The 26,916-nt window shown below is 43.1% G+C and overlaps 2 protein-coding genes and 1 long non-coding RNA gene across 3 annotated transcripts in view; 1 reads left to right on the plus strand and 2 right to left on the minus strand.

Annotated features, from left to right (window-relative positions):
- r3hdm1 (R3H domain containing 1) overlaps window positions 1–26,916 on the plus strand; it is a 367,959-nt gene that overhangs the window by 271,220 nt on the left and 69,823 nt on the right. The gene's annotated exons all lie outside the window — the stretch shown is intronic.
- Window positions 1–26,916, minus strand: part of LOC140276318 (uncharacterized) — a 195,955-nt gene that overhangs the window by 118,828 nt on the left and 50,211 nt on the right. The gene's annotated exons all lie outside the window — the stretch shown is intronic.
- zranb3 (zinc finger, RAN-binding domain containing 3) overlaps window positions 1–26,916 on the minus strand; it is a 122,206-nt gene that overhangs the window by 64,670 nt on the left and 30,620 nt on the right. Inside the window, exons 9-14 of the mRNA XM_072370483.1 lie at window positions 24,574–24,693; window positions 18,720–18,839; window positions 18,140–18,319; window positions 17,771–17,944; window positions 15,849–16,236; window positions 6,937–7,242 (exon numbers count right to left, since the gene is read on the minus strand). Of these exons, the coding sequence (XP_072226584.1) occupies window positions 6,937–7,242; window positions 15,849–16,236; window positions 17,771–17,944; window positions 18,140–18,319; window positions 18,720–18,839; window positions 24,574–24,693 (1,288 nt within the window). The remainder of the gene's footprint in view (window positions 1–6,936; window positions 7,243–15,848; window positions 16,237–17,770; window positions 17,945–18,139; window positions 18,320–18,719; window positions 18,840–24,573; window positions 24,694–26,916) is intronic.

The raw sequence follows: 26,916 nt of genomic DNA on the forward strand, positions 1-26,916 counted from the left end.
CTACTTTTAAGAAATATCTATATAAATATCTTTAAATATCAACGTGGGCAATCAGTTTGAAAATACAGCCCACAATAAACCGACATGGAGATGATGAGCTTGAAATAAAGCCAAGAATTTTCTCCTTCCCTTAACAAGGCCTGATTGGACGCTCAGATCACATGCTCGACTGGACTTAAGTTTCCGTCTTTCTGTGGATTTACAACACCAGGTTACAGAAGCAGAAAATCCTAATCCATCACAACATAATTCTTTAAGTCAATATTTTTAGTTGGACTACTTAAAGGAATAAACCTCTCGTCAGAGGTTTTTTAGAATAACCCAATTTTTCAGCCTTTGTCTTTGAATGTAAGCGGTGTAAATCCAGCTTATAGTTTTAAATGCAGTGAAAAGTAGTTAGAGGTTTTTTGGTGTTGAGTTTTAATATTGTGGATCACTGCTGAGCTCCTACCAGGATGGCTGAGGGGGGGGGGGCAAGTGATAAAGAAAGAGACAGTTTGCTGCAAGAGACATTCTGTCACATTTCACCTAAATCAGAGCACAAATATTGTCTTTAACATCATGATTTTGTAAGAATATGCTCTAATTTTTTTTCTTTAAATCACAGTGTCAATGACAGCAGTTTTATTGGGAATTTGGCTGTATTAACAGACTATGTATGAGACCACAGAAGGAAAGAAGCAAACAGATGGGACAAAACAGAATGCAAATGTAACATCATTATGTATCGAGTATGCATATTAGAGTTTGACTTCATCCATCAACTTAGAGCCACGTTTTGCAGCAGGCTCGAAGTTCATTCCATCCGAAATAATAGGGCTTCAAATCATGGAGGTTTAGTTCAGTCTCAAGTTTTAAATGCCTTTAAGCTGGCTGAGGATAAACTGGACAAAAGTGTGAAAGCAACGCAACACAAGACAGGGATTAGTAGGAATTATTAGCATTAACTTTCAAGGCTGAATTTACTTTCATAGCTGCAAGAAAGCTATAGGTTTCTAAATCCTAGAAAAAAAAGCTTAATTTATTTTAAAAAGCGCATAGTTTTATTTAATTTATTCTATCTTACCTGCAGAAGTGTTTTCATTCCACTTTTTCACGTTCAATTAAAAAAAAAAAAACTTGTAAAACTGTGTTTTGATCTAACTTTCAAAGAGTAGTGTTGCACAACATCATGGGGAAGATGTATTTCAGGAATTAAATAGAATAAAAAAGGATTACATCATGCTTTTGGCTATGCGTAAAGCGCTAGCATCAGTATGACATTACCCTAGCCTAGCTTAGCCTAAGAAAACTGAGCTAGAAGTTTTGTACTAGCAATTTTAGGGCTAACTGGTGAAGTAGATACCAGTTTTAGGAAAATATCTTACAAATGGCCTCATAAAAGATTAACATCTTTATTATGACTACATCTTAATGAAAGAATCAAAACGCACTGGGTTGCTATAATCTATTGTCTCAAAGCTTTTCATGAGTTGGCAACTTAGCTCATAACAAGTTAGCATTTTGGAAATATGGAAAATGCTACAGATGCTAACTTTTAAAATGAGAAAATTTGGTTGAAGACTTCTGCATCTAAAAGTTAAAACGAAAAAGCTAAAGCGCTAGCATCTGTATGACATTACCCTAGCCTAGCTTAGCCTAAGAAAACTGAGCTAGAAGTTCTGTACTAGCAATTTTAGGGCTAACTGGTGAAGTAGATACCAGTTTTAGGAAAATATCTTACAAATGGCCTCATAAAAGATTAACATCTTTATTATGACTACATCTTAATGAAAGAATCAAAACGCACTGGGTTGCTATAATCCAGTGTCTCAAAGCTTTTCATGAGTTGGCAACTTAGCTCATAACAAGTTAGCATTTTGGAAATATGGAAAATGCTACAGATGCTAACCTTTAAAATGAGAAAATTTGGTTGAAGACTTCTGCATCTAAAAGTTAAAACGAAAAAGCTAAAAAGAGCTACTTTTGGTGGTAGGCTAACTGCTAATCGACTGCACCTTAAAAGTAGCACCTGGGTTAATTCCCGCTTGCTAGTTAGCTTCCCTGGAGACATATTTGTACAATCTATTGAAATGACATCCCTTTAAATTATTCTTCTGCAGTTCACACTCAGATAATAACGGCTGACATTTGTTTATCTCCCAAATTCTCTTACATTAACATAAGACTACATTTTTTTAGACATTTAGGTTTATTATCATAGCCTTGAACAAATCAGTCACAGAACAGCCAGTGTGCTAAGCACAGCTAACAATACTTTAAATCCAGTTTAAGACACAGACAAGTTTGATATCATCCCTCTCGTCTTCATCACTCAAGCGAAACTATTCCCTCAGTGTTGTGTAATATTGCTGCACAGAAAGCCAGTGTCTTTGACAGAAACTGTCCAATTTATTTTTCACAAGTTCACTGAGGAATTTTCCGAACAAAAAGGAATGAAACGGCTCTGCAGTGAAAAAGAGAGTAATAAAATGACAGTCCAAGATGGAGAGGAACAGAGAAGGAGAAGAAAGAGAGCAGGTCATTAATGTCGGCTATGTAGCTCGCTCATCCTGCCAGCATCTAGCAAGAAAAGGTCAGGCGGTGGAAATGAGACCGCCGCTGTTCGACCACGCTTCATTTAGACAATGACCTATAACACTCTGATAATACTTCCCTTAAATCACTTCGCATGGCCAGTTGTCTGCCTCGTCGGTGTGTGTGTGATCATGAAAATTTGTGTGTGCAGTCATCTCTCTTGCTAATGGGGGAAAATACTGACACAGCCTGATATGTTCGACAACCAAGTTTCCACCGGAATAAGTGCCGCTTACATCAGATCTCAAGACAAACTGAACTTATGTCATGGAAAATCCAGAGGGTTAAAGAGACAGTAAAGCTCAGTGATTTGCTTTCCAACCCAAAAAGATTCAAAATGTATCATCACAACATGTTAGAAAGCAAAATATAATGTTGTTTTGAACTTCTGACAAGATGTCAACAGGTCCTGCAAACATACTTTCTCAAAAGGGTTCTATGGCTGGTTATCAGGCAAACTTAAGGTAACAGTGATGTCATGACCTTTCCTGCACCAATCAATATTCAGTGATGTTTTTATGTTGACAATTTACAATAAAAATCACCATTTTGTTAGCATTTTTGTCATAAACACTCAAAAGCTGTTCAACATTTAGGATTCTTTCAGTCCAGCATCCATTTCCTGGAGCTAAAACTGTTTGCCTACAAACTTCTTTTTCAAAAAATTGTATTTGGCAGACATTTGGGGATTTTTGGCAGCAGGGTTTTATGTCATATCTAAACCTCAACCACAATATTTCCTCAATCTAACCGAGGAGTTTTTTTTCCCCCATAAACCCAAACCAAGTACCGTTTACTAAACTTAACCAAGTAGTTTCTCCCCATAAACCCGAACTAGGTACTGTCTCCTAAACTTAACCAAGCAGTTTTTTCCCCATAAACCCAAACTAGGTACCGTTTACTAAACTTAACCAAGTAGTTTCTCCCCATAAACCCGAACTAGGTACTGTCTCCTAAACTTAACCAAGTAGTTTCTCCCCATAAACCCGAACTAGGTACTGTCTCCTAAACTTAACCAAGCAGTTTTTTCCCCATAAACCCAAACTAGGTACCGTTTACTAAACTTAACCAAGCAGTTTTCCCCCATAAACCCAAACTAGGTACTGTCTCCTAAACTTAACCAAGCAGTTTTTTCCCCATAAACCCAAACTAGGTACCGTTTACTAAACTTAACCAAGAAGTTTCTCCCCATAAACCCGAACTACGTAATGTTTTCTAAACCCAACCAAGTAGTTTTCCCCTAAAAACTAACTAAGTACTGTTTCCTAAACCTAATCAAGTTGTTTTGTTGCCTTAACCTAACCCCAACAACGGACAACTGTAAATAATCATTAAAATGGTTTGAAAACATTGCAAGCCGAGTATCGGTGACTTACCCCCTCAGTTTGTTGGCCGATAATACAAACTACACCACCTGAGTTCCTCAAGCCTTTTAGCAAGAAGACTAAAGATAAAATAACCGCTTACGACCTGTGGAGATATTTGTGATCACAGGCGACCAATTTTTGGGTGACAGTGTAGTAAAAACCTGTTTATGCCCGTTTCTGCATAGCAAAGTAGATGAAATATGAATATTAATTTTAAGTATTATTACTTTAAATGGCATTTAAGTGCACACGAGTGCATGTATGATCTTTAACAATTGAGATTTTTTTTTTATTCTTTTTTAAAAATCAAGGTATTTAGGCCTTTATTTGGCTACTGCTCATGTTGGATAGATTTCTAATTATTTACCAATTTGATCAGTCCGGTTTAAAAGTAAACTTTTCGGAGCATAAATTGTTTCAGTATGGTCTCAGTCATGTCCACACCATGATGATCTGAGTCTTTGAAATACACCAGTTTCATTCACTAATATCTAAATCCGCATTAAATAACTGCCATTCCTATTTCCTGCAGACATTGCAATCCTCTGTGAGTTATTCCTTCCATTCCTTCACTGCTTTGGGTAACATTTGTGATGCAGTTTTATGTTAAAATTGCTTTGTGTCTTAATAAGTCACTTTCCTCTCCTTGAACTGTCCTGTACAAAGTCCACATCTTTCATTGTTATATTTGCCATCCTCCCAGGTGCAATTTTCCTAGGTCTGGCACACATTGTTCTGATCTCACCACAGCTTCAGCAGCAATGGGCCACTTTGTGTCTGAAAATACCAAGATAACAAGAGCGAGGCATTTTGCAGAGCTACAAACCTGGAACCAAAACGTTTTCAGGACACCAGCTTCTCACAAAATCCCATCTATCCTTCTGTCCTGCTGTATCTGTAATGAAACCTAACAGCTCTGCAATGTGCACCCTATATTTTTGTAAGCAGTTTTTTTTTGCTACCCCCCTTCCCCTATTTGCAGTGGCGGAATGCGCCAGCTGCATTAAGTGGGCCATTTATACGATGGGGGCAATTCATCTTACAAAGCCGTCTTATTAGACTGTCACTTACACAGTATGAACAGTGCCTTCAAAACACCTCGAGGGATTTATCTGTTATTTTACTGCGAGAGAAAGAAAACAACGGCTAATTGGACTGAGTCATCTCATCTTCTGCGGCATCGAAACAAAAGATACAGAAAAACTAAAATCTAACTGCGCTCCTCAAGTATGAGGACATATGGTAGAGCTAATGCTGCTGCGGTGTTTGAAGCAACATCAGAAGAGCACAAACAAACCACCAAAGTGATGTTTAGACAGTCGCACCATGCAGATGGATGGAGCGACAGACAGTAAGGAGAGGATGAGACGAAGAGGTGGAGGAGGAGTGATTGCCTGTCTGTGCGGCGCAGAAAGTAATCTCAGAGCAATCAAGAGGCGGGGGCGGCCGACAGCTCTGCGGTTTGCCTTCTGAAAACCGCAGGCAGGTAAAGAAAAATCATTAGGCACCGCTCCTGACCCCATAGGTCACTTTTATTGGACAGCCACTGTGTTTCATATTAGACCCACGCCGGTGGAGGCAGACTGGCAAAGGCTAACAAACTGACTAACCGACAACAGGGAGAATACAAAGGTTCAAGGTGCACTCACACAGTTTTCAGAGGTGCTTGGGGAGGGAAGCATCTACGACTTTGAGCCGTCTCCGAGCTCTCATGTGATGCCTGACTCACTCAGTGATGTTGAGCTCTGAGATGTGTGGGGAGCAACTGTTGCTGTTTCCACCGAGGATGTTTCTTAATGACTGCAGCTAAAAGTTTTTCACAGGACTGCAGACGGATATTAGCCGTCTCCAGGGGAAAGTGCGCCTCTAAAGGGCACGTGGGGGGCCGAGTTCACACCCTGCAGCGCCTCTTTAGTGCTGCCATTTCTGATCGACAGTGAAGCTTTTATCTCTCCCCCAGAGTCGGTCTGAATAGAGGTGTTTTTCTTTTTTAAAGGGAGCAGGTCTTTCACTCACCTTTAGTATTTTTTCGCCTGAGAGCAGGGGGGCGAGCACAGAGTGGAGAAAGCACTGCAGGGGAAGCTGTGATGGGATTCAAACGGGGACCATCGGGGGGCACAGGTAGCTACAGAGACGGGGAAATTAACCTCCAGACAATCGCAGCACTAATAGATGTCATGAACAGGGATTCGCCGAGGTGCTCCACACTGATCTTAGGATGTTAAAGGCTAATAGGTGCTGATCGGTTGCCTGTTAAACCTAAATGATTTGTGAAGTAGTCCCTTTTATGTTAATTATTCCACAAAGAAGTTTCTTCCTTGAGCCCCCTGACTAAATAGACCCCCGGGTCACAGGCTTTTCTTAGACTCTGCTAGTCTGGCAATTTTATTCTAAAGGTCTTCATATTGCAGACGTTGTAATTAGTTCTTTGTAATTAGTGCAATTTATTGCTTTGTGTATCCCTTTGAGACACAACTGCTCAAACACAGAGGTCTTAATTTGCAATATTACACGGTGTGTAATTGGGAATTTGTCTCCTCACATCCCTCAGAGGTTCACAGACGTCTAACCCGAGTGGACGGGAAAGCATGAGCAGGTGCAATCAGGGACCTCGTGTGCCTTTTATGTAATTAGACCTCAGTCCACTTTATTGAAAAACCGCTAATCGGAAGCTCATCAGCCTGCTGGACAGTCACAACCTGAAACATTGTGTGTGCTGGAATTTGGTGCTCAAAGCAAGTCAGTTGAGATTTGTGAGGTTTTACTCAATATTTCCTGTTGCCTCCAAACGCAGAGAGAGGAAACAGGCAATATCTCCAACCAGATACTAAGAGAAAATAAGAATAATAACGCCAAGCCCCATATGGAATGAGATATAATCCCTTATTGGTTCAAGTCGTGATATTAAATAGCATTATATATGGGCAGCTGACAGTGTGGCACCAGCCAATTTCCCTAGATATGAAAAGGAAAAGATTGCAGGTGGGATTACCCTGTGTGTGGTCAGGGGGGAGGCAGCAGCCGCCGCTGCCAGCCATGTTGTCACCTCTCTCTAAAGCCGACTGTTTGCCTTTGAGCCGCAGTTTGTCCTCTTCCTCCGCTTCCCGTAGTTTCTGTTTGTCTTTGGGTGGCTCATTCTGCTCCTCCCCCCTCTCCTGCAGCTCGCCGTGTTTGCCTTTGAGTGATCTCGGCGGCTGAGCTTTTCCCCGGCTGAGCTCCGGCTCGCTGTCGGAGAAGCCGAGGCGCTCCTGGCTCCTCTCGGTCCCGGGGGGTTGAGGAGCCCTGGGTGGCCCTGAGCCTGCAGAGCCATAGGTTGGGGGGAGAAAGATGAGGATTACTCCATAGGCTGAGTTGCACAGAATAATCAGACTTTGAACAGTTTCATTCCCGAGTGAGATATCCATCATCTGGAGAGTGTGACAAAATGACTGCTGACATGAAAGTAAAACTCAATATGGCTCATTAGTGATGTTATTACAGGAGCCATCATAAGTCTTCTGCTGACAAGTTCAGAGGATGTGATAAAATGAACAGACATCAGCAGGGGTGTGGAGGAATGCTTACCTTTTGCTTTTAAGCATTTGCAGTGAACATAAAGGCTTGTCTTACTGCATGTTTAATCTGGTGGATTGTTGCACACTGACCACTCAGCAGGGATCTGTGCTGCCAGGAACATTTTCATCTAAAGACTTCTCCTCCACAGCAGCAGACAGAACACCTGCCACCCCCCATTCACCCACACTTGGATCAAACACCCAAAAACAATAGCTGAGAAATTGAATTACGCCCGTGTCCCATTGTTTTGTTAATTGGTCGCCTGCATCATGTGCAATCAAACCTAAACAAAGTCATTGTCAGCGATTGCTGCATCTGTGCAGCATTCACACAGCTGATAATATGGCTGAATGCCAACAGCGTTTCTTGGTAATCAGCTTTTGGCTACCTTGAAGACGCTCAAACTTCAGTGTCTGATCATTAATGCGAGTTGTGTAGGATTAGAAAAAAGAAAATAAATCCAGCCTTCATTTCTTTACATTTTTCTTCCAAGCAGCAAGACTTTAATTGTAATCTTTTAAAATTGTCTCCAGCAATAGTTCTCCAGACTTTCTGAAGGTCTTTAAAAGTTTTTCTTTGGACATTTTCTCCTTTTTTCACTCGTTTTAAGTCCAGTTTTTGCACCATTTTCAGAGGAATGTGACACAACTCTAGGGATGAACAGTGTTGAGTCGACACAGAACAGACAACTTAGCAAAGAAGCCATTTTAAATTGGATCTTTAGGCACTTTGTCACAAAGACACATCATTTGTTCCCATTTCTTTAGTTGCATCTATGAAAAACAGCAAAGAAAACACAGTTTGACAGACAGAAAATAGGATTTCTGCAGCAACAAGGTGATTCCCAAAGAGCTATTAGCTGAAAACTTGGCATATCTCAGCATGGTGTGCAGTGTGTCCTTAAAACATTTGAGGAAACTGGACAAGTGGAGGACAAAAGAAGAAGTGTCAGGCCTAAAAAACTATCTACAGCAGATGAACAGGATCTGAAAGTGATGTCCTTAAGAAAGAGGAAAAAATCCAGCTGTGACCTGACAGGACCTGAGAGATGCATCTGGACCTTCAGCTGATCCATCTACTGTTGGCCCAAGCCTCATCAGAAATGGTCTCCATGGAAGGGTGGCTGTCAAGAAGCCGTTCTTAAGGAAGGGAAACAGGGAGAAAAGGCTGAGCTGTGCCAAATGACACAAGAAGTGGACTGAAAATCAGTGGCAACAGGTCTTATGGAGGGATGAATCCTCCCCAGAGCCCGGACCTCAACATTATTGAAGCAGTGTGGGATCATCTGACAGAGAACGGAACAAAAGGCAGCCCACATCCAAAGAAGAGCTTTGGGATGTCCTTCAAGAAGCCTGGAGAACTATTCCTGAAGACTCCTTAAAGAAATGACAGAAAGCTGGTCTCAGAGGGTTCAGGCTGAGTTGGAGGATAAAGGAGCTCAGACCAGATATTCACTTTAAAGCTCATTAGAAACTGTTTTCCAACATGTTAATGAATGCAGTGATGACATCACCATTCACGTCGCCTAACTTTGAAGTACATGAAAGTATACTTTTGTACTTTTTGGACTGAACTTTATTATCACGGTTGAATTAACAGGCAGATCAGCTGCTTGCACAAAAGAGCGCACTTATTTATAGCAAACTGCAAATGTCACAGTCTGAGCACAGCTTAACAAATTCCCTTTCCCTTCTCACCTGGATATATTTAAATCACATCCTTTCACAATATTTGTCGAACTTGAGGTGTGAAATCTAACAAGACAGTAAAGTTGCGAGCCTCGAGGATGCAGAGGGCTAATTAGTGATCCCGCCTCTCTGTGGCTTGTTTCTTCAAAAGGCCAGCGCTAGTCAGCTTCCTCAAATGTCATACGAGTCTCGGGGCTCCTACCCTGCTGCTGCCCCCCTTCACTAACAAGCCGAGTGAGGCCACAAGAGACGGCTCAATTTGTGTTAAGTTGTCCCCACTGAGGAAGATGTTAACGGGGGAAATCCTGCAGGGCTGTGCCTCAGCTTCACCAGGCGACCTCCTTGTTTCCCCACCCATCAGGACCCCGTTATGTCTGTAGTGGCTTGATAAGGTTCCCGAATCGACATAAAGGCATTAAAAAAAGCATGTGATCCTATATGTGAGACAACAGCAGCAGTGTGAAACAAAGAGAAGCACTGAAGAAAAGTAGGTGCTGCTCATCTACTGTGTGTTATCCAACTGTTAGAGACTCCACCGAACTTTGCAGTTAAATGCTAAAAGGGATAGAGTGCTAACTGAGTGTTGTAAAGAGCCAGCAGATAACCAAATTACCCTTTTCCTCCATCCATCTCTCACAGTAGGCGCTGAGAGACAAATTGCTGGTGAAAGAGCTGAAGAACTCAGCCATGCCCACGCTCATGGCCTAAAAAAAGAAAGAAACCCAACAGATTCAACAGGAAAACGGTTCTGCTGAAGTTTTCCTGCTCATTTAACAACAGGAAATGTTCGAGACGAATCCGACTGAGGCGTCGAACCCTGTCAGGTGAAGATGGAACGGGAATAACCTGTGACAGTTTGATTAAAAACAGTCCTGGATCGCTAATGAAATGGAATTAAAGTGATTAAATTTGCATCCAATTTACACTGCAGCCAGGCGAGTTCCTGTTTATGTCATACAGGAGATCCGTTTAGGGGCTAAATATGAGGAAAGATGGTTGAAATGCAACCTGGACGGGACAAAGTGTAATCTAAAGATAAGAAAAAGCGCTCATCTTACTGCTAACTGTCGAATAATAGAACAGCTCAGCCTGGTACGGCAGGATGATCAAGTTAGCTCACATGAAAGCTGTAAAAGATATTTTAAAAAGACAAAAAGACTGAAGCAAAGGTGTAAGAAAAGAAAATATTAGTGAGTGACCTGCTTTGATATCAACTGAAAATGTTAAATATGCCAAATACCTGATCATAAACAGTAAGAAAAGAGCAGTAAAGCACATAAAATAAACATCCTGCCAATAATTTAACTGCATGGAAGCCAATTTCTTTAGAGTTTACGCTAAAATGAGCACCTGCTTCCTTTATCCGTCAGTTAGCTCATTTACTCATGAAGCAAGCATCCCACAACAACACAAAAGAGGATTTGAACTCCATTCTTTACCTCATTTCTGCTCTAATCTCTCTTTAAGCTAGCTGCTTATTACAGAACTCTGTCTGAAATAAAGCTAATCAGTTAATGATCAGTTAACTGATCACATATCAGCTGATATGTTGGGGGGTGCTAACAGGAGGGTTTGTATCCTGAAGGCAGTTTAATTTGTGTTTAAAAGCGTAATTAAATACCTACGATTCACTCACAAATAATCATAAATGTACTTAGGTGAGTTTATCTGCTGAACCTGCTGATATGTCTTGTCCTGCCTCCACCTCTTTACTTTCATTACCCCCATCCAGAGCCAGGGTTTGTATCCCCACCCCGCTGCGACTGGTGTGCAGTTGGTGAGGGGCTGGGGCAGCTTGTGGTTGTGGAAGAAAAGATGGTTTCTGTGGTGTGAGGAGCAGTGATGGCTGACATTAGGGGAGTGACTCTGGTCACCGTCAAGCCTCCTGGAGGCACGAAACACTGGGGGTGTTTCCATCAGCCTGCGCATAGAGGAGTATCACATCGGGAAATTATGATAGAAATGCCATAATTCAAATTAAAATCCCCTGAGTCGCACAAATACGCTCGCTAGCGCCGGGTTTTGGTTGATTCGACAGGGATGGAAACAGCTGAGTTCGCATCAAGTCTGACGTTATGCACTTTCACCCCGATCTCTGCTTGGGCAATTAAAGGGGACCTCCGGTATTTTTAAACCTTATTTCTGGCATGAAATACATTCATCTACTCACTGAGAACAGTTTGGTGAAAGTCGGCGTCCTTCGGAAGATATTTAGATAACTGGAGATCCATATAACGGAGTGAACGGGGCTTAGAGGATGCAGCCTCTAAATAAGGCATTATCTGTCTTTATTTCACCAATACTTTAAGAAGAATGAATGAATGAACGTGTGCTATAGCTCTGTTAGCTCATAGCTGCTGTTATGTGGCTACTTGCAGCTATAGGAGAGCTAACGGAGGGATTTCTACACAGGCACTCTACTGGGACCACTTCATCCACACGCCCCCCTGCAGCACAGTTTATTCACTCCGTGCTCTGTGACAGTCGGCTAACTTCACACAGAGTTTGCTGCTGATAGTTTTGTGCAACATGGCAGGATATTTATCAGATTTTGACGATGTTTTGACGACTTTGAGTAAGATGGACGTTCTTACCGGAGTGAATGAGCTGTGCTGCAGTAGATAAACATATTTCATGCCATTAATAAGGTCTAGGTTTAAAAAAAATAAAAATACCGGAGTTCCCCTTTAAGGGCATTAAATAACACCCGTTGCCGCCTTCTCCTCATGGCAGCTCCTCTAATCGCCACGACTAACCGGGCTGACAGCTCCGATACCACTTAATAAAGGTTCAAATCCTCCGGGTACACTCTGGGTCGAGAAGCCGGTAAAACGTTTGCAGGCTGGTTGTCATGCCAACCTGCGGAAAACTCGCGCAAGTTAGTGGTTTTCACCAAAGTCCGTGTTTTTGATGGAAACACGACTAGTGTTGAAAGACTAATAAAATACTTCTGTGTCATGTTTATCTGCTAGAAACGCCTCGGGCTGAAACTAATTTCCTTTGGAGGACAGACTGCTCATCATGTTTTTCCCCGACACAAAAACACTCGACATCCTGACGGCGACGTGCAAGTGTCCCACCTTTCCGTTTAGTCATTCTGCAAAAGTGTTGCTCTTGAGGAGGATAACATTTCTCTTGTCAGACTGATTATTTTCTTGCATTTTCATTGAGCCGAGGATCGCAGTGGCAAGCTGAGAGATATCTCCATAAATGCAGTTGTTATTTTTCAGCACAGTCTGTCATTTACAAATTTAGCAGGTTGTTATATTCCCTGTCTAGCAAGCTGACACAGCCTGCTGCTGTGAATGCAGAGTGGCGCTTGAGATAAAGAAGAAAGTGTGATTGCTGAATAGTTATCAAGTATCTGCTGCAGCTGAGCATGAAATGGGGGGGTGAATTGTGCTGAAAAAACCTGTGGGTGTGAGTGTTTGTGCTGCTTAAAAGCTGAGGTGCTGCTTGTTCTTACTGTGCCCGTTTTTCAGTGCATCAGCCCTTCCACACATCTAATATTAGCTGTGTGTACAACTCTCAATATAGATCCTGTTGTTGAATACGGAGTCATTAGCATGGAAAATGGATGCGTTATGAACAAAATGATGTGATGGTACAATCCTACCCAATTCCACAGGTAACCTGGGCTTCATTATACAGCAAAAAAACTGTTTCAACAAGTCATTTGCAGTGTGTTCTGCAGCTTTACTGAGTGGAAGCCCACGTTTCCGGGGTCATTTCACTCCCCAGTCAGACCCAGAATGTTGTTTTCTTTAAGTTACTCGCCAACAATATTCTGGGTGGAACGTTGAAGCTTAAAGCAAATGTTAATCAGTGAGCTTTTGATGCGACTCAGCCGGTTTCCTCCCCTTCGGGCTTTATGTGAAGCCAACTGCCCCGTGGCTCTGATGCTTGCTGGAGAAGTGGCGGTTGACACGCAGCAGGCCAATTATACTCAGCTGTGGACATGCAAGCGAACAACTCTTAACTCCTCGTGTGTGGAATGACACGAATGCCTGAAAAAAAACACGAATACGCCTGAAACGGAGCAAGGAAAGGAATTAATTAAAGAATAAATGTGGAAATATAAAGGGACACGTGAGCTACACCAGCTATTATCCCATTTCTTTACCTTTTCTTCTCTTTATTGATTCTTGTGGGTTTTTTGCTGTTATTTCTTAATCACTTGAGCCATAACTTTAGCCTTTGTTATTCCCCAGTCTGTGTGCAGTTATTAGCTCAGAGTTTCGATCCACAAATGTCAAGCTTTCAACTTAGTGAAGCTGACCACCAGACTGAGCCTACCAGTTGATTGCCAATACTGGGATGAGTATTAAATGCGTGTAAACGGGAGTCCTTTAAGCTGTCTGCTGACACCTACACCCGAGTGCCGATAAAGACATTTATGTCCCACAAAGTGTAAAATCCCTGTACCATAGTTTCCTTCCTCTTAAATCTGGATAAAAGTGCCTGTTAAATGACTAAATGTACAGTTTACACAACAAAGTTCTTATGTATTTTGAGTAAAATGCTCCATTTATGTTTCTGTATTTATCAGACGCTTTTATCCAAAGCGACTTACAAATGAAGATTTAACAGCTTTATAAAAAGCTAACAATAAGCTACATAGAAGGAACCCAGGAGTCCGGCTCTGTCAGAGGGGACAGAGTAGAGATAGGGTGCAGGCAGAGAAGGAAGTGCAGAAAGATAAAGTGCAGAGATAGAGGGGGTAGGGAAGTACAAGGTAAGTGCTGGGATAGGAGATGCTCTCTGAAGAGCTGGGTTTTCAGGAGCTTCTTGAAGATAGACAGGGACGCCCCTGTTCTGGTAGCGCTCGGTAGGTCATTCCACCATCGTGGGACGACACATGAACAGAGTTTGGATTGTCTTAGGCGTGGTGTAGGAGCTGCTAGACGACAATCCTGGGACCAACGGAGGGACCCAGTTGGGACAGAAGCCTTTGCAAGAGCATTCAAGTAGATGGAGCCGTTCCATTAAGCTCTTTGTAGCTAACATCAGGGACTTGAACCTGATGCTAAGGGCAGCCAGAGGAGCTCAATGAACAGAGGGGGGACGTGTTCTTTTAGGCCATTTCCATGTTAAACCTTTTACGAACAACTTCCAAGTCTAAAACTAATTTATTCGCTTGGTTTGGACTCGTTTTCATGGATCTGGTTGCTTGTTACGGTCAGGAGAACAGCAGCAGAGTCTATGAGGAGCAGCACGGCTGCTGGTAAGGAGCCTTTCAGCAGCTCTCAGGCCGGCTGAGGCGGGCTCAGAGCAGGGAACAGCTTCAGGTCGGGCACGCTGTCCACTTGCTCTGCGCAGAAGTTAAGTCAAGGTCAACTTGGACCAGACTCTGACAGATGTTAAATCACCCACCTCTGGCAAACTGAAAGATCTTCTAAGAGTGATCAGCTGCCTGAAACTCTCCCAAACAGGCTGTCAAACTGCTCCGTCCTCTGCCTGAATCAGACCCGGAAGCGGCCACTGTGCAGCTCCTGAACGAGTCTTACCCCGAGGATATTCTGATCCCACACCTTCTTCATCCCTGAAGATGATGCCAGGGCTTCCCTCCCACAGTTTGACAGGTAAACCCTGATTCTGCAGGTGGAAAAACAAGCTTCTTCCTGGATACCGTTTGGAACACAGCTTTAGGGTGATGTTCTGTTTGCCCACAAACATCTCTGTGCTGTTGGGGGATGAAACATGGAGCTGTGTCAATGTAATGATCCTGTAAACATCCCAATGAGATTATTGCCCCATTTAGAACCCGCTAAAGAGCCGGATCACTTCTGCAGATGGAAACAGAACCACGGTCGGACAGTTTCCTGTTCCACACCGCTTCACTGAGCTGGCAGCCTGATAATATTTCAGCAGCAAGTCGTCTCGTTCTGTAACTATCCAACAGTAATTTCTGTAGGTACAGCATGTGAGCAGAAACGATCTTTCATTTAGAAGCAGCTGTGGCTGCGATGTTTCCTCAGAACACATCTTAATCTTTGAATCACCAGCTCACGATGGAGTATGGGCCTTATTCTGCATTAATAAATGCACACAAATGGTCGTGAACCACAGCCGAAATCTGGAGTTTCTCTTCTCAAATCGTCTCTCAACTGATTTGATGCATCTCAGACATTTAAAAGAGCGAGGACCTGCAGTCTGCCAGGTCATAACGACTTCCCTCCCCGACTCCTTTGTGAGATACAATCACATGCTGTCAGATTTCACCTCGAGCCGGCTCAACTTTTCCCCAACTTTGTGTGAGACGTTTGCAGCAACAGCAAGTGCCTGCTCTCTCTCTCCGCTTGACAGGTGAGAATTATACTGTGTCCTTGTCATCTGCAGAAAGAGCGAGACAGACAATATTCTCCCAGCAGTGCTATTTCAGACTCTGGCAAGCCTGCCTCCATCTTCCGCTATCTCGCGTCTCCATCTGGTGAAATCTGTAATGCTGTTCAGAAGTATTATGTCAACAGACTGCTACGATTGATATTGACAGGAAGGAAAATAAAGCAATGGACGGATTTTAGCTTCGGGCGATTCATTTCAAGCCAGAGATGGGGGCAGTTTGGGCCTTTTTAAATGAAATCCAGTTTGCAATCAGTGAAATGATGATTGTCAATTAAAGAAAAAGAAAGAGAGAGCAGGAGGTGTTCCTCGGTCTTACCGGCTCTGACAGCAGAGGACGAGCGCGGGAACTCGCACATCTCGCAGTAGGGCAGCAGGCTGCTGTTGGAGTAGGTGCAGGCCCCGCAGTTCCACGTCATCTCAGGCTGCGATAGCTTTCTCGGGGTCACGAGGGCCGACTTCCGCTGCCCCCCAAATGGAGACTTGGGGCTCTGCCTGGCCTGAGGTGTCCGCAGCCTTTTCAGCTGCGGCGAGAAGTCGTGGTCTTGGGAAAACTCCTTCCTCTCCTCGTTGTTTTCAGAGTCAGCTCTGGTCTCTGAGGAGATGGAGGGAGAAGTTTCTTCTTCATCTGTTCTCTGCCTCTTCTTCTCCTTGCTGGCGCTCGGGGAGAAGAATGAACGGATGTCGTGCTGCTTCTCTTTCTCAAACTGAGGAAAAAAAAAACAATGCAAGCTCCAGTTAGTAATTATCTGTTCCGCACAGATTTCAATCCACACGTAAAGTAACACAGCACCCATGATAAAAATCTCCCTTTGGTTTTCACTGCTTTTTCAGAGGAGGATGTAACCTGGCAACACAAAAGACTCATGAACACAACATGGATCAGACTTTCTTCTCCGCAAAGGGATCACAATAACATCGTTTAATATTCAGCAGGCCGTCATAATCGTGACCTGAATGTGTTCATTTGATCAAACAACCTCCCAAAGAACCTGCTGATAAATCTAAAAAATGACAGAATCCTCTCCAACTTGCTCAGTGATGAGTTTAAAAATAAGCTTTATGACACCACACACCTGCAGTTTCACCTGGAGCACATTAACTCTTACAGTTCAGTTGGGACGGTAATATTCAGGTCAGCCCTCCTCTTCCTCCCTGCCTTTTTAATGTTTTTAATGTGCATTATGTGGTTTTACCCTGGAAAAGATGTGTTCTTGTTGCTGTAAAATCTCAGAGAGCTTTTCTGCATTAATGCTGCCGTCACAGAAGTGGAAATGAGCTTTGGCAGGAGCCCTGATCCAACCCCATACCATCACAGAGCCTGGCTGCAGGGACTGGCTGCTGACAGCAGGCTGGATGCTGCTTTTGCTCCATTTCTTCCAACAAAGAGCTGGAATACTGATGGGTCTGACCACAGCACACGTTTCCACGGTGACGGTCCATCCCAGACGCCTCCGAGCCCAGAGAAGTGGACGAGGTTAGCATCAGGCTTCTTTCCTGCACAGTAACTTGACAAATTGTTTCTCACAGTAACTCCTCGTCCATGTGGTTCCATCAGTTACTGATGACATTCAATTTTATGAAAAAATACTTTATTAATCCCTATAAACAATAAAATGATGAATAAGGGTTCTTGATAAAGTGCTCTGAGGGTTTCTGAGATCACGGGGGTCCAACTTAGGCTCGTTTCCTTCGTCCTTTACACATTTATTGACATTATCTGGAAATCATGCAGCAAGAATCAGATATTGTGTCTGAAATTAAATTAAAATCGAAGCCAGTTTCTGATTCTAGTTGTAATTTTCTGCCCTTGTGAATCCAAAATATTACAATCAGGTTGTAATTTGCATTCTTTTTAAGCAAAGTAAAGACTTTTAATGATTATCACAGAATTACAGATGACTGTCATGCAGGTAAGTGCAACTAAAGATTTCTATTTCACTGTTCTGTTTATGCCACGTTTGGTTCAAGATGCGGTGACAAGAGCCTTTGACCGTGACCCTTTTTATTTATAAATCACCCTCCTTAATTACTGGGATCCTGTCACGAGAGGTAGAAAGGAAAATCAGTCCATCGGTTAAACGCCTTGCGATCATCAGCTGATAAAGAGGTGAAAATGGATACAAACCACAAGGAAAAGCAGATGGAAATATGACAATTCTCTTGGCTTCACCAAGCAAAATGATGCGTTAATTATATTTCCTAAAAGTGGTTCCTATTAACTCTTCTCTGCCAACTCACATAAGTGAAGAACACGTCGTCTTTCACATTTCCTGCGTTGCCCTCCAGCGGCAGCACCGTCTCCCTCGGTGTCCATGCGTCGGCAAAGTTAAGGAACTCCCACTTGTCCTTGTCACCCTCATCTGCCTTCAGGTATTCCTTCCTGCCATTCAGAGTGCTGCCAGTGACAGTTTCCTGAAGGATACAAGACATTCAGCTTCACCTTTCTCCCTTACGCCCCTCAGCAAAGACCGTCCAAATATCTAACCAGTTTTTAGCCACATATTTTCTCACTACTGTATCATTCAAATTAACTCTGACATCTTTGAATGCTCAAGCAGCTTTGCATAAATTAGTCCCAGAATGCTGCCATAATGTCATCCGCTGCACCTTCCTGTTGAGCATGGACCACATGACAGTGTCAAAGGTGCCCTTGGCAATGAGGTAGTGCACGTTGACAGAGGACGTCTGCCCGATGCGGTGGGCGCGATCTTCAGCCTGCTTGATGTGTCCGGGGTTCCAGTAGAGCTCGGCAAACACCACATGGCTGGCAGCGGTGAAGGTCAAACCCTGGAGAGGAGGCAAACTCGCACATCAACAGCCAAATCTAAGCCAAAAAATAAATAAAATAAACCACAACACGAGCCAGCATTCAGTGAAATTGTCTTTAATAACCAAATATTATCACTTAATTACATTTCAGCACGTTTCGCTCAGAAAAATAGTGAATTTCATGAAGTTTATCATGAACATCTTAATTGTGACGTGCCATTTATTTCCAATAACACCAGAAGAGTCTCACAGACCGACACCAACAGCATCCTGAAGCTGTTCTTCAACTTTATGTCAGTTTCTAATCATTCATCCGCCGTCTGTCAAGAATGTTTTTGCAGTATTCTCTCAAAATGACTCTTTTTACTTCATCAAAAACATCCATGTGCGTGTCGAGCTGCAGTGTGTCTGCAGGTACCTGTCCAGCTGCTTGGATGCTCAGGATGGCCACTCGGGTTTCTGGGTCATTCTGGAATTTATGGACCAACTGGTTTCTTTCCGAAGACGGCACGCTACCGTCGATTCTGATGTAACCAGCCTGTCGGCAAAGAGGCAGGACGCCTTTTTATATGCAGTTCATAAAACAAGGCAGGTGCACCAAGCTCAAGTAACTTCAAAACAAATGCATTTTATTCAGAGCGCAGTTTTAAACATTTTGTGTATCATTTTGTGTAAATGGAATAGATTGATGGCTATAAACAATAAGTTTTACCAAAAATTACAACAGCTGTTCCAATCACTTACATTTAATTAAATACAGCCTCTCAGCAAACTGCTAAAATAATTCCCCCCAGTTTGGAACAGCCAGCTATCACAAAAACAGAAGCTTTGATAAACCGAGTGAAATCTGCCTAGCGCGAGCTAACCTGCAGCTAACCTGTTAGCTTACAGAAAAGGTGTGGCTTGCAGCCACTAAATATGCCAGATATTTCCCAAAAAGGTTGAAGGAGAACAAAAGAGTTAAAAGAAGACTCAATATTGGACTTATGTGTATTTATTTTAATGAAATGCATGCAGTCAAAATTAATTAAATTGCTTTTGAGGTTTGTTTCAGTAGCTAGCAACTGTTTGCTAAAGTTAGCTAACAGTTGCTAGCTTCAGGAGGTATGTGAGTGACTGTTCTTTCAGCAGAACTTCAAGTTCTCTCTTTTACATATTAAAACACTCTGTTGCAGTAGTATAATCAAACAGCACCCAAATCCAGTAACTCAGTTAAGCAGCAACATCTGTCAAGAGTTTGTTATCATTAGCTTGGAGAAGCTATGAGTCGTGTTAATCCAAACAAGGCTAAAACAAAACTGCTGCGTCCTGAATAAAAGTGGGACGTGTCTGGATGGCTGTGAATGAAAATTTTCATGTGTTTGAGGTTGATTGTGTTCTATTTAAACACTCCTTTATGTGCAATTACATACATAAAAACTGGATGAAATTGGGTAAATATGGCTGTCTGCACCTTCTACTCAATGGGATTAAGGTTCGTACTTTAAAAAGAGACGGTATTGTCCACCTCTAAAAAGCTGCGACAGATATGTTGTGGGACAATAAAGGAGAGTAGAATTTCATTAACCTTTATTTTATACTGAAGATATTTCAGAAAGAAACGAGTGAATGGGCGCGCCATAGAAAACAAGGCAGCAACAATGAATTAGGCACTGCAAATAAAGCGAAAACACCACTAACACAATATTCTGTGGCACTGCAAAGCCAAACAAAGACAGCAGCGGCTAGACATCCATTAAAAGTGAACTTGAACTTGACATTCACTGAGCTGCTAATGCAGTGTGACGACTGCACACCTCTGATTTTGTCCTGCAGAGCGACACAGCGGCCGCTCCTCTTGTGAATGTCGCTACGACTGCATGAAAGTGAATTAGAACACATTTCCTGACGATATAAAAACTTTTTACCGAGTTTTGGGAGGGTTAGGCTACATCATGAGACCATAAAGCATTCACAAACCATCCTCATACTTTAATAGATGTTTATCTATCGAGTCGGTGGCTATACATAGTCGTTTAACACTTTCAAAGTCTTATCAAATAACCCCGTCTGCTGATTTGACACCAGGTGAGATATAGGAAGGTGTGCAGCATAGAAACGGCGATTGGAACGCCGTCACTTCTCTCTGCCAAGCTTCTCACCGCACCGCGTTGCCTGGCGTTCCTTTTTTTAGCTCATCTCTGTTAATTGGTGATCGCGAACGCAGCAGAGAGTGAGCGTCTCAAGGAGGGATGTGTTATCACACGTCACGCCGCCACGTTACAGTCAGACGACACCTTCTCGACCCCAGCAACACACACACAAACACAGACACTGTTTCACAGGCTGCCGGCACCAAACCAAGAGAAATCATTTGCTTGCAATAAGTTGAGAGGCAGAAAAGTTTACTTTCCGAGAGAGAAAAAGGGATTTCTTGAAGAATTGGATTACATAAGATGTACATAATTATTCAAATACTGCACCTGCATTGAACTGAACACCTGACCTGGAAGCAGAGGATTCAATAATTCATGACGGCTAACATCTGCTGTAAGTACAAGCTCAACTTGTGAGACCAGACATCATTAGTCTGTCAAAGCTAATCGCGACTATGACTGGGATTTGACTTATGAACACTGCGGGACTATGGATGAAAGAATAAAACTAAAACATGGGGCCAATTAGCTCTGGAGCGCCAGCAAGAGCTGGAGTGAAATATCAAGTCAGTCTGCACATTTGGTGTTACCAGGTTACCTTTAATAGGCAACAGAAGTCTGGACCTGGAAGGAAATGTGAAAATATCGAAGGGAAATGACAAGAATGAAGATGTGAGGGAAAATTAAACATCTAATTTCAAACCACTTTGTGAAGGTTTCATAAAAATAAATCAGTTATTTATGAATGATTTCCTGCATATTATAGCAAAGAAACGCTTCCTTACAGTATTATCATGTATTTTGTTTCTTATTGATGTGGAAAAGAACAATACAATTCAAGAGCTTTTCATATCATTACACCATGTTATTATTAATTCAAGGATTTAATCAAAATTCAGAAGCAGTGTGTGAAAAGCTGAGTCCATCCTCACTGCATCCACAGGAATTAGGCAGCAGCCAGGTGTTACTGATCAAATTAACTCAATTAATTGATCAGCAGTCAGTGTGAGCAGCTCTATAAAAGCAGAGGTTCTGTCAGTTTTCAGGTGTGTGTTTAAGACACGATGCCAAGGAGGAAAGACATCAGCAATGATCTTAGAGAAGCAGCTGCTGCTGCCCATCAGTCTGGGAAGGGTTATAAGGCCATTTCCAAACTATCTGGAGTCCATCATTCTACAGAGAGAAAGATTATTCACAAGTGGAAAACATTCAGGACAGCTGTCAATCTTCCCAGGAGTGGACGTCCCAGCAAGTTCACCCCAAGGTGAAAAAGCCCAGAGCTACATCTCAGACTCTACAGGCCTCAGTTAGCATGCTAAAGGTTAAAGGTCACCCCAAGGTGAAAAAGCCCAGAGCTACATCTCAGACTCCACAGGCCTCAGTTAGCATGTTAAAGGTCAAAGGTCACCCCAAGGTGAAGAAGCCCAGAGCTACATCTCAGACTCTACAGGCCTCAGTTAGCATGTTAAAGGTTAAAGGTCATGACAGCACAGTCAGAAAAAGACTGAACAAGGATGGCTTGTTTGGAAGGGCTGCAGGAGAAAGCCTCTTCTCTCTAAAAAGAACATGGCAGCACAGCTTAGGTTTGCAAAGCTGCATCTGAACAAAGCTCAAGACTTCTGGAACAATGTCCTTTGGACAGACCAGAGCAAAGTGGAGATGTTTGGTCCTAATGCACAGCAGCACGTTTGGAGGAAACCAAACACAGCATATCAGCACAAACACCTCATACCAGCTGTCAAGCACGGTGGTGGAGGGCTGATGATCTGGGCTGGTTCTGCAGCCACAGGACCTGGGCACCTTGCAGTCATTGAGTCCACCATGAACTCCTCTGGATACCAAAGTATTCTAGAGTCAAATGTGAGGCCATCTGTCCCACAGCTAAAGCTGGGCTGAAACTGGCTCATCAACAGGACAAAGATCCCAAACACAGCAGCAGATCTACAGCAGAATGTGGGAAAAAGAACAGAATCAAGGTGTTGCAATGGTCCAGTCAGAGTCCAGACCTCAGCCTGACTGAAATGCTGTGGTGGGACCTTAAGAGAGCTGTGCAGAAACCAAAGCTGCAAACCTCAATGAGCTGAAGCAGCGCTGGAGAGAAGAGGGCCGAGATTCCTCCAGAACCATGAGAGAGACTGATAACGTCCCACAGGAAACCATCACTGCAGCTCACTGCTGCTGAAGCTGCTGGATCAGGGGTTCACTTAGTTTTACACTCACTGCTGCTGAAGCTGCTGCTATAGGCTGCTGGATCGTGGTTAAATAAATAATGACAGCGTAAATAGACCATATGTTCATCTGAGGCTTTAATTAACGTGATCATTTTAAGACATTTCATTATATCCCGATAGTTAAAGGAAACAACATCGATATGAAGACCTTTGGCGTCATTTCCAATTTAATTCAAATATAAGTTTAAGAGTTCATAAAAGAATGTTTCAATCTATTATGAATTGTTTCTACTCCGTTTTCTCCTTCAAACTCAACCCATCCTGGAGCAGGACAACTAATCTGGAAGCAGAAACTGTCGGCTGAGGCACAACGCGCCTCTTCTGGTCTCGCTGCTTGAAGCACAATACCCTCTTGATTAGAGAGGCGCGGCTATAATTTAGTTTGGGAGCCTCAAGTGGAACAAACTGCCAGAGGAGATTAAACTGTCACCAAATGTAGACATTTTTAAATCCAGGTTAAAAACATTTATTTTCTCATAAGTCTGTGCATGAAATCTGCACGATATCTTTTTAATTTATCTAAACTGTTGCTTGTTTTTAATAATTTCTTTCTCTCTATATTCTTTAAAAGGGAACTCAGGTATTTTTAAACCTGGATCTTATTTCTGGCATGAAATACCTTCATCTACTCACCGAGAACAGTTTGGTGAAAGTCGGCGTCCTTCAGAAGATATTTAGATAACTGGAGATCCATATAACGGAGAGAACGGGGCTTAGAGGATGCAGCCTCTAAATAAGGCATCATCTGTCTTTATTTCACCAATACTTTAAGAAGAATGAATGAATGAACGTGTGCTATAGCTCTGTTAGCTCAGAGCTGCTGTTATGTGGCTACTTGCAGCTATAGGAGAGCTAACGGAGGGATTTCTACACAGGCACTCTTCATCGACTCTGAATCCTTTCTAAGTTTAGTCGTGCCCCCATTTGGTAAAACTATCATCCAAATCCATAACATGTTGAGCAATCCTTCGCCTGCTTTGCAGAAGAAGGAATGGCACAATTTTCTCTCCTACGTTTATCCCGGATGTTGCCTAATGGAGGGATTTCTACACAGGCACTATACTGGGACGACTTCATCCACACGCCCCCCTGCAGCACAGCTCATTCACTCCGGTAAGAACGTCCATCTTACTCAAAGTTGTCAAAACCTGATAAATATCCTGCCATGTTGCACAAAACTATCAGCAGCAAACTCTGTGTGAAGTTAGCCGACTGTCACAGAGCACGGAGTGAATAAACTGTGCTGCAGGGGGGCGTGTGGATGAAGTGGTCCCAGTAGAGTGCCTGTGTAGAAATCCCTCCGTTAGCTCTCCTTTAGCTGCAAGTAGCCACATAACAGCAGCTATGAGCTAACAGAGCTATGAGCTAACAGAGCTATGAGCTAACAGAGCTATAGCACACGTTCATTCATTCATTCTTCTTAAAGTGTTGGTGAAATAAAGACAGATAATGCCTTATTTAGAGGCTGCATCCTCTAAGCCCCGTTCACTCCGTTATATGGATCTCCAGTTATCTAAATATCTTCCGAAGGACGCCGGCTTTCACCAAACTGTTCTTGGTGAGCAGATGAATGTTTTTCATGCCAGATTTAAGGTCCAGGTTTAAAAATACTCCTTTAATGTGTCTCGACTGTTGCTTGTTTTTAATTATTTCTTTCTTTATATTCTTTAATGCATCTTTAATGCTTTTTCTGCTCCCCGCTGCATTGCTTTTATTTTATGTAAAGCACTTTGAATGGTTTTGTACATGAAATAAACTTGACTTTACTCATGTCAGGGCGATGCAACATCACCATTTCAACCCATCAATGCATCCACGTACGTTTCCTGGTCGATACCAAGTACTTTTTCACCATTTTACGATACATTTTGGAAGCCGCAGTCGCCTGTGACCTGCCAGAGGTTACCTTGGCCTCGATGGCGGCTTCAGTGCAGGCCTGCAGCATGGTGAGGTGATGGGCGAACACCAGGAACTTCAGCTGCTCTGCCTCCAGCATCATCTTAATGTAGTCCTTCACAGCTCCTGCCTGGACGCACAGAAATAGAAACAGATGAAAGAGAGACACTGAATCCATCCCTTTGCTGCTCAACCACACGCAGAGGAGCCGGCGAGATCAGTGAAGCAGTCAATTAATCACCGCAGCATCCTTTCTGTGTGATCGATTCACTATCGAATACCACGGATCCAGACTTTAAAAGCAGACGCTGCACACAGCGACTGGGCTGCGTTTGTCAGCTCGCAGATCGTCAGAAAATCAATAACTCACCACTTGGTGATATGACCGTCCGTGACACAAGAAAAAAAACACCTCACAGACTAACTTCATCATATATAGGAAATATAAACAGCTTTAAAATTTGATGCAGCAGCACACTTAAACAATTGTTTCAGGTAAAGTAAGACGAAAGCTTAGAAATCACAGGTAAAAGGAGCAGAATATCATTAAGATAAACAAATCAATAAATACTTCTCAGTCCAAGACTACAAGGAACTTTCGTCTTTCAACATCAACAGAGCAGAATATTAGGAAAAGATTCAGATGAGTCCACAAATACAGAAATGTGACCTGAAACTGTTTCAGACAAAGAGGAAGCCATGTTTCAACACCTGAGCTCATCTCAGATGGACAGAAAGACGGTGGACTCGTGTTCTGAGGTCAGATGAGTCCATGTTTCAGCTGCTTTTAGGAAAAACTGATGAGAAAGAGCATCCAGGCTGTTCTCAGAGAAAGGTTTAAAGTGATCTGTGATGGTGTGGAGGGCTTCATCTGTGTGATGCAGAGCTGGATGTTGGAGGTTTGGAGAGACAGATGCTGCCATCAAGGTGGCGTCTTTTCTGTCTCTTCAGAGCTCATTCAGCAGCGTGGCTTCATACACTCAGAGTGTGTGTGCTGGACTGTCCTGCCTGCAGTCCACATCTGTCTCCTGCTGCAGATGTTGGAGCATCATGAAGAGGAGAACCAGACAACAGCAACCAGGGACTGCTGAGCAGCTGAAACCTGGGATTCAGCAGGAATGGACTCAGATTCCTGTGAAAAACAGCAACAACCCGTGTCCTCAGTTCCCAAAGCATTAAAGTGTCATTAAAGGAAGCTGAAGGAACAGCTTTTCAGTGTTTCTGCATCACATTTAAGTTGTTTTTCTTTTCTAAATGCAGTTAAGCTGTCGTTTAAGACGTCAGTTCAAGAAAATAAATGACATTCCAAGTTTTTGTTGCACTGAAGATAAAAATCAACTAACTTTTCTTTTATATATATGCAGGGCTGATATTTTAGGAGACATAATGTGAGCTTGGTATAAAAAAAGAAATCGGCACAAGCGCAGGAGAATGTCCTGTGCCCCTGCAGATATCTGCAGCCATCATTTCCCTGTGCGTGACCGTTCCTGGTACCTTCTGCAAAGCTGCAGAGGATGTGCTGTACGAGCGTGTCATTGAGCATCCGGACTCGGCTCATTTCAGAGCCCCAGGCGGCCAAGAATAGCACCAACTAGTGAGAAATACTGAGGTTTGATTTGAGTCAAACAGAGCCCTTACAGGGCGCTTTTGGAGACAGGCGAATCCAACCCCCTAAAATCCCCACACCCCCTGAAACCTGACAACCTCTGCAGCCGTCACACCTGCTCTGGTGGGAGAACCTCCACTTTGCCTTGCTGATAATTAGCCGAAGCGCCTGATAATGAATCTGTCCGCCAGGCCTGCCGACCCCGTTCTGATCTGAGGGGGTCCTCATTACTGACGGCCTGGCTTCGCCGGCTTCCTTCCGCCGAGTTTAATTAGTGCACAAACTTCTCGGCTGTCTGAAGCGGCCCGTTATCTTGCTTTAAAGTCCAGCATCAGAGCTGTCCTCTCTGGGTAATTGGGAGCAGATGCTTGGCGGGTAAAGCAACAAAAATACCCCAAAGGCGCTTGGCAGGTCTGTCGCCAGGCGGACTGGCAGGCAGGGCCCGAGATGCTCGTCAGAGTGACATAGATGTGCAAAACTATCACACCACTCCACCCCTCCGGATGATCCAAAAAAAAGAAGAAAGCTGGCCCTCTTTTTCTGAAGTGGTGAAAGTGTTTCTGACTCTCAGAACCGATAGGGGAGGAAATGAGACTGGGCCGGCAGCATCGGCTTTGAGCTGGGTGCAGAGGCGGGGGGGGCTTTGTAATGAAAGCAGGTCCAGTGTTAGGCTAAACTGAGCAGAAATCCAATCAGCAAACAACAGCAAGTGCGAAAAAGAAGCAAGCTTGGAGGCAGGCTGAGCGA

Source organism: Leuresthes tenuis, unplaced genomic scaffold (genome assembly GCF_036924035.1).
Source record: "Leuresthes tenuis unplaced genomic scaffold, fLeuTen1.0.hap1 SCAF_1, whole genome shotgun sequence".
Taxonomy (NCBI): domain Eukaryota; kingdom Metazoa; phylum Chordata; class Actinopteri; order Atheriniformes; family Atherinopsidae; genus Leuresthes; species Leuresthes tenuis.